A 14,547-nucleotide genomic window follows, 5' to 3' on the forward strand; every position below is an offset into this window, starting at 1 on the left:
TGAAATAAGTCTCACAAACTTTACTTGCTGTCAAAGGTAGGTGTGCTTAAGAATTACCCAAGGAGCTTATTAAAAGTGCAGATTTCTGGGTTCTAGCCAGAGAGACTGTGATTCTATAGGTCTGGGAATGACTGCATTCTTAACAAGCATCCCAGATCATTTTGTGGGAAGTGGTGCACTGTCCACATTTGAAAAACTCTGTCCTAGCTAGTGTTTCAGAGACACCTAAAAAAGTATAGAGTTGAGACATTATCTGTGCCAAAGTAGCTCAGCTTTGTGTTGGGCTAAAGACTATGCCCAATAGGTATGCCTGGGTGACTCAGTCAGTTAAGTGTCTGCCTTCAGCTCAGGTCATGATCCCAGGGTCCTGGGATGAGCCCCGCATCAGGCTCCCTGCTGAGTGGAGCCTGCTTCTCCCTCTCCCTCTGCCTGCTGCTCCCCCTGCTTGTGCTCTGACAAATAAATAAAATCTTAAAAAAAAAAAAAAAAAAGACTATGGCCAATATTCCTCTACCTTTGTTGGGGAAAACAGTGAGAAAATTTAAAACAAAGACTCTGTATTAACAAAAATTCTTTCTCTATCTGGATTATAAAATGAAATATTGCTAAAAGGTACAGCTTTGATTATTTTTCTTTTAGTCTTCCAAGTAAACGTGGAGCTGTCTGATTAAAGCACCACAGGTATTAATAGTTACATATCTCCAGTTCTCTCACAGACCCTACACATCCTGTAACTTACCCCCACCTCACGCCTTTCTATTAAACCTGACACAAGTTCGACTGTACTCTGCTTTTGTGAGAGAAGCGATATGATTTCAAACTCTACATTTGGATAGTACGGTCTGCATAAGCCAGCCCTCTGGATGATTCTATATTCATTTTAGTCAATTGGGTGACTAGCTTATCTCAGTTTGCCAAGGACTTTCCCGGTTTTAGCATCGGAAGTCCCGTGTTCCGGGACTCCCTACCGCACAGTACTGGGCAAACTGGGATTGTTGGCCACTTTACACCTTTCCATTGTCTATGACCTACATACTTAGCAATAGCTGAAAAGACATTTTCCAGGAGGGGTTTGTCAGTCTCCACAGACAGTGTCTCAGGGAACACAGGCAAATGCTTAGCTTTTTGAAAATATTCCCTTGAAAAAGAATACATGTAAGATGCTGTTCATTATTTTTAGAAATCAAACATTTCCCTGGTTTCAGAAAAGGAGCCAGAGATATAAGGGTCTAGCAAGCAGAACCTCCAACTTCTCTACAAGCATTCATCACTTACTGAAAAGATTTGTTTATGTCAAAATCATCAGAAAGGAGACAGGTAAGGTTGCGTCAAGTAGTTAGAATGCAGAATGTAGAGACAAAGGGTACATATCTGTCTAGAGGATGTGGAATTTTTTATCAAGAAGAATTAGAATGTAACTCCTTATACACTTGTTTTTAGAAAGCTGATTTTATTATGAAGCCTTTGGAATTTCTCTAAAATTCAAAAAGTTTAAATGATTCAGAAAGCTAAAAATATGATGTGCTTCAGCAGTCTGTTCCAAAATGTAGGCCAGAAGTTTTTCAGAATTACCCTGCCCACATCAAAATTATACTACTTTAAAATATTGTAAGTAGTTCATAGAATCCCCAGAATTTCAACTTCTAACCTAACTACAACTTTCAAATGTAGCTTAGACTTTTGGCTCAGGAATAATCCTACTGACAGCTGGTTTACACTGTGGAAAATATACTTGTGTGGGAATTTAGCACATTTGCCCACTTGAATTCTTGGACGCAATATCAACTTCCATTAAAGAGCCAGTTTAGTAGAAAAAGGCAACTTACAACTATAAGTTTCAGTTCTTCACCCTTTTAAGATCATCAAATACTTAGCGCAAAAAAAACCAAAACAAAACCCAGTTTATTTAGCCACTGCCTTCTTTCAATAAAGGATTTAAGGTGATCAATGCAGGAAACCATATGTGAAGTCAACAACTGAAAACCAAAGCCACCAGCTATAAATGTATTAACATTTTCCAAAGTGGATTCTCTGAGATGTTAGCAGACATTGTTAAAACAAAAAAGGGAGTCTCAAGCCAGTAAGTTTGGGTAGCATTGAGATAAACTGTTAAACATGATTCTTCACTGCAAGACTTTTGAGAATCTTTACAATGATAATGGGCATTCACACTCCCCAAGGTGGGGAATAGCATGTGTTTCCCAAACTTAAATATTGTCAGAATCTCTAAAAGGCTTGGGTTCCAACTAACATATTTAGAGAAACACTGCTCTAAATTGGGATTATATTTATTTTTGTTTTATTTTCACTGAGAGCAGTTTTCTTAATTTGCAACTAGCCAGAGCAGCTTTGTCCAAAGCATAGAAAAGTTTGACATTTTAAACCTATTGACATTTCAATACACTTTAAAGAAGGCTATTCTTGGGGCACCTGGGTGGCTCAGTTGTTAAGCACCTGCCTTCGGCTCAGGTCATGGTCCCAGGGTCCTGGGATCGAGCCCCTCATCGGATTCCCTGCTCCGCGGGAAGCCTGCTTCTCCCTCTCCCACTCCCCCCTGCTTGTGTTCCCTCTCTTGCTGTGTCTCCCTCTGTCAAATAAATAAATCAAATCTTAAAAAAAAATAAAATAAAATAAAATAAGATAAAGAAGGCTATTCTTATCACAAATATTACCTCTGATTTGTAATAAGGACAAACAAGGCAATGAAACCTATTAGAAAGTGCTTGTGGCTCTAAGCTTAGAGAATTTCACTCTGATGACTTGGAGAGGCAGATGAATTAGTGCCAATAGGGCAGGGCTTTGTTTAGTCTGTAGATCTCTAGTCAGAGCCAACTGTGATTTAAAGAGGTAGAAATGAGCAGATATGGGCATTTGTAGCTAGGCATGCTTATTTGCAATTGGGTTGCTTTTCTACATAAAAGCTACCCATATTTTTCAGCTCAAATTATATTGTGGATCTTTATGGAATCTAAACTCCTGACTTCTGATTCCAGCACTGTTGCCCATCCTCAACAGTCATTAAGGAGAAGAAAGGAAGGAATTGGTGGTGCAGGGCTAGCCCGAGGACAGATAGTTAGGAAACACTAAACTATGCCCTATAACATTCAATTTGTCTATAAGAATAAGGTCTGTCATCAAAACCCAGTTTAGTCACTACGGTGTTATTAAAATGAGATGTGATAAAATGGGTCAAACTGTCACACACATTTTTCCTTCATGTGTATAAACATCAATTGTAAAGACAACCATGTGTTGCTTTAGTTCCAACATGAGGTTACACGTTTGCTCTCTCCATCAAGATATTCAAGTTTTGCTCTTTAACCACATTGAAGTGACATTGCACAGAGTAATAAAGAATATAAAATATGAAAATGAAATTTTTATTGGGAAGAGAAAATCTTACATACAATTAAGTATAGGGCTGATGAAATGTATTAACAACCTTTCCTTAAGGAACAAATACAGACTTAGTACAGGAAGAAGTTGGAAGCTTAGAACAGGTTTCCATACAAAATTTCCAAGTAGTTTTAAGTAACAAAAATCTCAATTTGCATAAATTATACAGATCATTGAGGGAAAAGTGTATTGGTTTGTGGTTATTTCCGATCCTCAGTTCAGGTGCCTTGTAGATTTCTTCTACCATGATCCCAATTCTGTTGGTCCTGATCCTGTTCTAAATAGGTTCTCTCCATCCATAGTGGACACATGGACACATCACAAGGACACATCACAAGAATGATTTTTATTGCTCACTGTGAATTAAACAAATTCCATGTGCTCTTACATGAACTCCATGGTTTTAGAGACAGCTGCTTGCACCAAATCTGGAGGAGCTCTTCCATTTGGGGGGGGGTGCTTAAGTCACATGTACAACATGTGTAAAAAGTTTGAAAATGGCATCAGAGTATGTGCACAACATCTTTGTTGATACAGTTTCAAGTCTCATGTAAGCTAATAGGATCTGTGCAATTCTGGAGACTATTAAGTAAAAATAAATATCTGCACGTGGAATGGAAACCATCCTCATTTGAACAGTACTCGTTTTGCTTATTTCTATCCCCCAAACAGAAAACATCCAACAAGAACAATTTTATCTATGTTTATTTAATTATAACAAAAGTAGAACAATGCATACCAAATGGAAAAAGAAATCCAAAAAAGATGATGAAAATGTTTAGGAACAGAAATGACTAATTTAGCTGAAGGAATTACTCAAGTGCCATGAAAACACATTTGCAACTTATAATTGGTTATTAACATAAATTAAATTTAGTAACTGAGTCTCAATTCACTACTAAAAATTATCAAAATATTTTCAAACTGTTACATAAAAACAGACAATAAACACACTTTAAAGAAGGCTATTCTTGGGGCGCCTGGGTGGCTCAGTTGTTAAGCATCTGTATGCTTATGTATATCCATAAGTATTACATAAACACCAAGCAAAAAAGTCATATGAGAAAAATAAATAAATGTATCCTGAGATAAAATACAAATCACACTTGTCATGCCAGATATATACTCCCTATCCCCTCAATATAATTGTGAGGATTCAGTATTTTGCACATTCCAAGACAAAGTAATGATAATATATGTTGATACAAATTTCAGCCACAAAAATAAACTACTTCATATCTTAAATATTCCTACGATGAAACATCAGGACTCCAGTTTCACTAATCAAAACTTTATGAAGGTATAAATTACGTTTGATCTGACTCCTCAAATCATGGCTGAAAACTCTCGGCAAAGCATTCTAGGCTTTTTTTTCTCATACCAACTGACCCAGAATATATTTTAAGAAATGTTTATTTTCTGTGCATATTTGTTTTAAAATTATAAATTCCTGAGCACTTTTTCTTCTTCCTCCTCATCACTGTCAGTGACATTGACTTGCTGGATGCTAGAGGGAGTTGATGTTGGGGCTGTGAAGACGTTCTCCAAGGCTCCAATGTCCAGCTGAGGCATGGGGTTTAAGTATTCTTCCCCACTGTGGCTATGACTGTTATAGTAAGAGGTCCCATCCATGCTCTCACAACTCCGAGAATCTTCACTGTGCGTACGTTCATCTGGGTAGTCTCTAAAAGGATAGTCTCTATTTAAAGCTGAAAACATAGCCTCATGTTTTTGGTACCTGTCTTCATAATAACCAAGGCATTCTGGCATTGAACTTGGAAAATTTCCATAGCCAAAGGGAGGCCGACTATAAGGGCACGTGCTGTAGCAGAAAGACAAAAATGGAATTAGATCATACCTTGTCCCCATGCTGCCTTGCATACAGACTAATTGAGGAAGTTTAACTGCATCCTCTCTGGGGCCTGGAAAGTTCCCAAGATAACTTTCTGCGACCACTTCATGTATTCATCTGCTCTTTTACTACTACCAAGTCCCAACATAAAATAAATGGCAAAGTAAGCTTGTGACTCACCAGAGCTATTATCTAGTATCAGTGTTGGCTTCTTACCTTTGACAACCTTGATAAAGAAAAATTGCTAATCTGGGCTTTTCTGCATGACACCATTTAAGGTTTTGGAAATGCAGGCGTGTGTTATATTGTGTTAAAAATCAATGCTTAGTAAGGAGTGCAACAATTGTTTTTACTAGTATTTGAAACAAAACTTACCAGGGGAGGGATATATAGTTGGGTTGGAATTAATAGCTACTCATCAACTGTATTTTTCACAAAACTAGAATAAGTAATTCCTAAAATTTGTGTGGAATCATGAAAGACCCTGAAAAGCTAACACAATCTTGAGAAGAAGAAAAAAAAAAAAAAGCTGGAGGTATCACAATTTCATGTTTCAAGATATACTACAAAGCTATAGTAATCAAAACAGTATGGCATTCATGCAAAAATAGACATATAGATCAATAGAACAGAATAGAAAGCCCAGAAATGAATCCATGATTATATGGTCAATTAATTTATGACAAAAGAGGCAAGAATATACAATGGGGAAAAGACTGTCTTCAATAAATGGTGCTAGGAAAACTGAACAGCTACATGTAGAGAATGAAACTGGGCCACCTTTGAACACCCTACAAAAAATAAACTGAAAATGGATTAAAGACCTAAATGTGAGACCTGAAAGCATAAAAATCCTAGAAGAGAACACAATCAGTAATTTCTTTGACATCGGTCATAACAATATTTTTCTAGATATGTCTCCTAAGGCAAGAGAAACAAAAGCAAAAATAAATGATTGATACTATATCAAAATAAAAAGCTTCTGCACAGCAAAGGAAATAATCAACAAAACTAAAAGACAGCCTACTAAATGGGAGAAGATATTTGCAAATGACATATCCAATAGTATCCAAAATATAAAAAGAACTTCTACAACTCAACACCAAAAAACAAACAATCTGATTAAAAAATGGGCAGAGGACCTGAATAGGTATTTTTCCAAAGAAGATATACAGATGGCCAACAGACCATCTACGAAAAGATGCTCAACATCACTCATAATCAGGGAAATGCGAATCAAAACCACAATGAGATATCATCTTACACCTGCGAGAATGGTTAAAGTAAAAAAGACAAAAAAATAACAAGTGTTGACAGGGATGTGGAGAAAAAGGAACCTCATATACTGTTGGTGGGAAGGTAAATTAATACAGCCACCATGGAAAACAGCATGGAGGTGCCTCAAAAAATTAAAAAGAGAAATACCATATGATCCAATAATTCCACTATGGGGTATTTACCCAAAGAAAATGAAGACACCTATTTAAAAAGATATACACACCCCTTTGTTTATTGTAGTGTTATTTATAATAGCTAAGAAATGGAAACAACCTAAGTGTCCATCAATAGATGAATGGATAAAGAAGATGTGTTTTATCATGAATGAAAGAGGAGAGATCACAACCAACACTGGCGAAATACAAACAATTATAAGAACATATTGTAAACAACTATATGCCAACAAATTAGGCAATCTGGAAGAAATGGAAGCATTCCTAGAAACATATAAACTACCAAAACTGAAACAGGAAGAAACAGAAAACCTGAACAGACACATAACAAGCAAGGATACTGAAGCGGTAATCAAAAATCTCCCAACAAACAAGGGCCCAGGGCCAGATGGCTTCTCCGGGGAATTCTACCAAACATTTAAAGAAGAATTAATACCTATTCTTCCGAAGCTGTTTCGAAAAATAGAAATGGAAGGAAAACTTCCAAACTCTTTCTATAAGGCTAGTATTACCTTGCTCCCAAAGCCAGACAAAGACCCCACCAAAAAAAAGAATTAAAGACCAATATCCCTAACAAACATGGAAGCAAAAATTCTCACCAAGATACTAGCCAATAGGATCCAACAGTACATTAAAAGGATTATTCACCATGACCAAATGGGATTTATTCCTGGGCTGCAAGGGTGGTTCAACATCTGTAAATCAAATAATGTGATACACTACATAAATAAAAGAAAGGACCAGAACCATATGATTCTCTCAATAGATGCAGAAAAAGCATTTCACAAAGTACAACAACCTTTCTTGATTAAAACTCTTCACAGTGTAGGGATAGAGGGAACATACCTCAATATCATAAAAGCCACATATGAAAAGCCCACAGCAAATGTCATTCTCAATGGGGAAAAACTGAAAGCTTTTCCCCTAAGGTCAGAAACACAACAGGGATGTCCACAGCAACTTCTTGCTAGACACGTCTCCAAAGGCAAGGGAAACAAAGGCAAAAATGAACTATTGGGATTTCATCAAGATAAAAAACTTTTGCACAGCAAAGGACACAGTCAACAAAACCAAAAGACAACTGACAGAATGGGAAAAGATATACTATTATATATAAATAAAGGGCTATATATAAATAAAGGGCTAGTATCCAAAATCTATAAAGAACTTATCAAACTCAACACCCAAAGAACAAAGAATCCAATCAAGAAACGGGCAGAAGACACGAACAGACATTTCTGCAAAGAAGACATCCAAATGGCCAGCAGACACATGAAAAAATGCTCAACATCACTCAGCACCAGGGACATACAAATCAAAATCACAATGAGATACCACCTCACACCAGTCAGAATGGCTAAAATTAACAAGTCAGGAAATGACAGATGTTGGCAAGGATGCAGAGAAAGAGGAACCCTCCTACACTGTTGGCAGGAATGCAAGCTTGTGCAGCCACTCTGGAAAACAGTATGGAGGTTCCTCAAAAAGTTGAAAATAGAGCTACCCTATGACCCAGCAATTGCACTACTGGGTATTTACCCCAAAGACACAAATGTAGTGATCCAAAGGGGCAACTGCACCCCAATGTTTATAGCAGCAATGTCCACAATAGCCAAACTATGGAAAGAGCCTAGATGTCCATGGATAAATGGATGAATGGATAAAGAAGATGTGGTGTATATATATAATGGAACATTACTCAACCATCAAAAATGAAATCTTGCCATTTGCAATGATCTGAATGGAACTAGAGGGTATTATGCTAAGCAAAATAAGTCAATCAGAGAAAGACAATTATATGATCTCACTGATATGTGGAATTTAAGAAACAAAACAGAGGATCATAGGGGAAGGGAGGGAAAAATAAAATAAGACGAAACCAGAGAGGGAGACAAACTATAAGACACTCTTAATCGTAGCAAACAAACTAAGGGTTGCTGGAGGGGAGGAGGGTGGAGGGATGGGGTAACTGGGTGATGGACATTAAGGAGGGCATGTGTTGTAATGAGCACTGGTTACTATAAAAGACTGATGAATCACAGACCTGTACCTCTGAAACCAATAATACATTATATGTTAATTAAAAAAAGAAGATGTGTTTTATACACACACACACACACACACACACACACACACACACACACAGAGGAAATTTATGCAGTCATAAAAAAGGATGAGATCCTGCCATTTGTGACAACATAAATAGACCTAGAGGGCATCATGCTAAGTGAAATAAGTCAGACTGAGAAAGACAAATACTATATGATTTTACTTGTAAGTGGAATCTAAAAAAATAAAGAAAAAGCAGAATCAGAACTATAAATACAGAGAACAAACTGATGTTTGCCAGAAGAGACAGGGGTGGGAGTTTGGGCAAAATGAGTGAAGGGGAGTGGGAGACACAGTCTTCTAGTTATAAAGTAAATAAGTCACAGGAACAAAAGGTATAGCATAAGGAATATAGTCAATGATATTGTAATAGCAATGTATGGGGACAGATGGTAGCTATACTTACGATGAACATAGCATAATGTATAAACTTATCAAATCACTATGTTGTACATCTGAAACTAATATAACATTGTGTGTCAACTATACTTAAAAAAAAAAAAAAAAAAAGAAGAGTTCCTGGGCAGGGGGGCTGTGGCACTGGAACAGAGGATAACAACTTAACTTTTTAATTGACTCTCCATAATAAGTTAAATTAAAAACTTTCTTCCTTTCAGAAAGATTTAGAATGGATATTAAACTGTGGTTTTAAAGATCTTTTCCAAATAAAGTTTTGGCAATGTGAACAATTGAAAAGATTATTTTGCTGTTTAACAAACTGCTTTTTTAAAGCAAATCTAAAAATTCTGCCATCCAAGCCCATTTGTTAATTTTTTTTTAGAGTATTCTCCCTTTCAAAGGCACAGAATGGGAATCACAGGAAGGGGTACACAAAAGTCCAAGCAAGAGTTCCCTGGGCTCATGGACTCCATCTAGTGACAGATAACATAAATATAATAACCACATTCAGCAAAACCTACAAGTTGAGGGTTTCACTTCATGCTCCCACATTTTTTTTTTAAAAAAAGGTCAACTTTGTTATCTTCCCTTTAAAAACATAAGTACGATTGACATACTAGACTATTATCTCAAACTCTTTTAAAATATGGGGTATCTCAAGTGGTTTGGCATCCCATCCCCAAATCTCCCAAGTGCTGGGGACCTTGCGCATGTTAAATATCACAATAATGAGGCTAAATTTCCAAAATGTCTCAGGTTTCCTTTCCTATTGCCATATCTTCCTTGAGGCATTTTTAATATAACACATACATCCGGAACACATTATCCTTCTAGCTAGTATGACTTTTCTCCTGTGGCTCTTTTACCCTCAGGTCCTCCACCCACTGAGTTACACAGATAGCTCTCCTGCACAAAGTCCTCACTTCAGCTAGAAACACTGGACCCACTATCTGTTTTCAGGACTCAATGTAGGCAAGATACTACACAGACTTGGTGGAGAATTTAATTTTAGAAAAAGATCTAGAATCTAGGTATATACTAGACATGTGCTAAAGTCTATAATGTAAACTGCAAACATTTCATGGCTATATAGGTATGGTAAAAACATGTTATATTCAGAAAACAGATCAGTTAAGATCAGAGTAATCCTAGAGGATTGCATGGATGAAAATGAATACGTTTAGAAGCACTGTGGTGTAATGGCAAAAGCATCAATTAGAATTATTAGAATGATAATATTAGCCAACATGTAATAAGCATTTACTATATTCTCTAGGCATTAGGAGTTTATGTGTTATCTCAATTATTCTTTAGAACAACCATATGAGACAGATACTATATCTCCATTTTACAGATGAGGGAAGAGAATCTTAAAGAGATTGAGTAACTTGCCCAAAGTCATATAATTAGCAAGTAGTGAAATAGAATGAGGCAAGCTAACTCTAGAACTTGTTCTCCTAATTACCATGCCACACTACCTGTGTACTAGTTCTAGCTCTGCCACTTAAAAACCTGGTAACCTTAAATAAACCTAAATTTTTCTGAGCTTTGGGCTCCTTCTATAAAAAAACAGAGATAATATCACCTGTTCTGCCTGTTCTTAAAAGATCTGTCAGGAGGAGCTTGAGAGAGGATATCTGTGAGTACTTTAGAAACTAGAAACACTTTTAATGTATTATTATTTAGTCTTACAAGAAGTTATATGTAATAATATATTCATAAACACACACATAAATATGTTTTACATTGATTTTCAAAAAGAAAGAATGCAAAGATAGAACAAAATCTAACTGAAATGGTGGCATGTAGGAGGCAAGATGGAAGAGGGGAAGAGACAAGCAAAGAAGCTAGACTTCTCAGAATGGACTTTGTATTATGGTTTTGACTTTGAAACCATGTAATTACATGATTTTAAAACAAATGTAGTATTTTAAAAAGTGATCCCTAAAAATTAAAAGCAAATGAAAACAAGTGAACCCCAGTTATATCAAGTTGTAGTTGCCTTAACTACACAGAGAAACATTATTTCAAGGTAATCTAAATCTGATACTTTTATTGTGCCTCCCTGGTAAGATACACCCTAAAGGAAGAATTACAAACAAATCTTAAACTGCATTTGGTAATTTTATTGTTTGTGATATTGTTGCTTTGAAACTATTGATATAATTGTTTTGAAGCTATTCTCTATATATGCACACACACACACATATATCAGGAAAAAAACATGTTTAGTAGTATAAAGCAAATATGTTATTATCATTAGGAAACAAGATTTTTAGGGGGAAAAGATACTAACACATAAAATCAAAGAACTTCATTTGAAACTACAATATTAAATTTATTTTGGAGATATCAATATATATTCATGAATTATTTTTTCTCATTCAAAAAAATACATGCATATTTTCCACTGAAAATCCCTAGATACTTTATTAGTTCAGTAGCAATAAGCATCCCTATTGCTCAAAATGTGATTTCAGTAAAAGGAACCTGGATTTCTGGGTAAAATGGCTGATTCCCGGTCTGGTATGTACAAAATGTACAAGATAAGCCTAGGACATATTGTGCCAGAGAACAAAAAGCTATCAAAGATTAAGGACACAGGACCCAACCTGTAGCCAACTAGACAAATAAAAGACAAATAAAAGGATAATTTGAGCATCAAAAGATATAATAATGACTGCAATGTATCAAAACATAGCAAATACACAAAAATCTACTTGTTCATGATGGTATTCCTAAAACAAAACAAGACTCAGTGATATGAGGGGAAAAATCAAGAATTTATACTACCCTTCTGTATTTCAGAGTAACCAATTGATGAGGGTAAGTTTTTCTTCAAAAAAGCATTCTAGTTAATGAGTGAAGGAATACTGAATCAGAAAATCACCATTTTGCAATCCCATGGTTCTAGGCAACAATCCCCATAGCTACTAAAATCATTACACTGGTATTTCTTAACCTTAGTTGACCATTACAATCACCAGGAGAAACTTTTAAAGAATACTGCTGCCCAGGTCCTACATCCACAACAATTCTAATTTATCTGGTCTGAACTCTTCAAATGATGCTACTGTACAGCCAATAATTGAGAAGTATCACGGTGATAATACGTGAACCTACAGATCATTCTTAACATCACTATTAGAGAAAAACAGACTTTGTGTACTTCTTGATGTAATACAATACAAATTACACAGCACCACCCATGAGGTATCATTGCCGAAAAAAGAGAGAAAAGAAAAAGAAAGAGTGGGGGGGGGGGAAGTAAAAGAAAAAAATTTGAAACTGAATCTAATCAAGTTGCAAGATCTATCATTTTACAGGGAAAAAAAGGGTAATAAGGTAACACGTAAATAAAATCCAAGGATAAAATAAGCAAAATCCAGGATGAGGATAATGTGTTTCTTCAATGAATACATGGCATTAAAAAACAATAAAAGAGGATAGAGTACTATTTTAGCATGAAAGAGGCTTAAACATAATCACATTCAATGTGTATATCTTGCTTAGATCCTGTTTTATGCAAACCGATTGTGAAAAGACAGTTTGAGACAAGGGAGGAAAATTCAACAAGCCAGTTAGTGGTTAGATAATAATAAGGAATTATTAATTTTTCAGGTATGAAAATGGTTGGTCATTTTTTCAAGTCCCTAACTAGTAAATACACATACTGATGTATGTATGAAATTATATGCAATTATATATGCATCTGTGATTCACATTAAAATACTTAAAATACTTCTCCCAAAAAAGTAAAAGAAATAAATGAACTAAGAATAGCTAAACTGCTGATAATTGTTGAGTGATGGGTACATGGAGATTCAATATGCTATTCTGCTTTGCATATAAAAATTTTTGTAACAAGATGGTAGTAACTAAGGCAAAACTATAATGCTATTCATTGCTTCTCTCACTTAGTAGTATGCATGTAAGTCTCCTCCATGTCTTTTCATGGCTTGATAGTTCATTACTTTTCAATATATATTAATTTTAATTATATTATATTAATATAATGATATTCCACTGTTCATACGTACCACAGTTTATCTATTCACCTACTGAAGGACATCTTGATTGCTTCTGTTTTGGCAACTATGAATAAAACTGCTATAAGCATCTGTGTGCAGGTTTTTGTGTAAACACAAGTTTTCTTTTTTTGTGTGTGTGGTAAATACCAAGGTGTATGATTGCTGGATCATATGGTAAGAGTATTTTTAGTTTTATAAGGAATTGCCAAACTGTCTTCCAAAGTGACTGTACCATTATGCATTCCCACTAGGAATGAATTAGAATTTCCTTTGCTCCACATCCTGACTAGTATTTGGTGGTGTCCATATTTTGGATTTTGGCAATTCTGATAGGTTTGTAGTGGTATCCCATTTAAATTTGTAATTCCCTAAAGATATATAATGTGAAGCATCTTTTCACGTGCTTAAATGCCATCTGTATATGTTCTTTGGTGAGGTGTCTGTTCAGGTATTTCGTCCATTTTTAATAGGTTGTTTTCTTATTGTTGAGTTTTAAGAATTCAATATCTTGCACATTTTGTATAATAGTCCTTAATCAGATACATCTTTTGCAAATATTTTCTCCCAGTCTGTGACTTGTCTTTCATTCTCTTGATACCACATTGTTTGATATAGTAGCTTTGTAGTAAGTTTGAAGTCAGGAATTGTGAGTCCTCAAATTTGTTCCCCTTTCTCAAGACTGTTTTAAAACTATTCTGGGTCACTTATAATTCCATATAAACTTTAGGGTCAGCTTTTACATTTCTGTGAAAAAAAGCCATTGGGATTTTTGAGAGGGATTGTATTGATTCTGCAAATCACTTTAGGAAGTATTGTCTTCTTAACAATATTAAGTCTTCTAATGCATGAACATAAATACATTTGCATTTATTTAGGTCTTTAATTTCTTTCAGTAATGATTTGTAGTTTTCAGTTTATAAGTCTTGTACCTCTCCTTGGTTAGATTTATTCCTAGGTATTTTACTCTTTTTTAAAATTTTTTTATTAACATATAATGTATTAATTTGTTTCAGGGGTACAGGTCTGTGATTCATCAGTCTTACACAATTCATAGTGCTTACCATAGCACAATACCCTTCCCAATGTCCATCACCCAGCCACCCCATCCCTCCCATCCCCCTCTACTCCAACAATCCTCAGTTTGGTTCCTGAGATTAAGAGTCTCTTATGGTTTGTCTCCCTCTCTGGTTTTGTCTTGTTTCATTTATTCCTCTCTTCTGCTATGATCCAATAGAACTGTTTTCTTAATTTCCTTTTTGGATTGCTCATTGCTAGTGTATAGAAAATTCAAGTGACTTCTGTATATTTA

General features: G+C 35.5%; 1 protein-coding gene across 2 annotated transcripts in view; it reads right to left on the bottom strand.

Annotated features, from left to right (window-relative positions):
- Nucleotides 1-4,740: 4,740 nt before the first annotated feature.
- SOX30 (SRY-box transcription factor 30) overlaps nt 4,741-14,547 on the bottom strand; it is a 28,024-nt gene continuing 18,217 nt past the window's right edge. Inside the window, exon 5 of one of the 2 annotated variants that reach the window (XM_036096200.2) lies at nt 4,741-5,218. In XM_036096200.2, the coding sequence (XP_035952093.1) occupies nt 4,837-5,218 (382 nt within the window). In that variant the 3' untranslated portion in view covers nt 4,741-4,836. The remainder of the gene's footprint in view (nt 5,219-14,547) is intronic. The other variant, XM_036096201.2, reaches the window with a different exon arrangement.

The sequence above is a fragment of the Halichoerus grypus genome, chromosome 2 (genome assembly GCF_964656455.1).
Source record: "Halichoerus grypus chromosome 2, mHalGry1.hap1.1, whole genome shotgun sequence".
NCBI lineage: Eukaryota > Metazoa > Chordata > Mammalia > Carnivora > Phocidae > Halichoerus > Halichoerus grypus.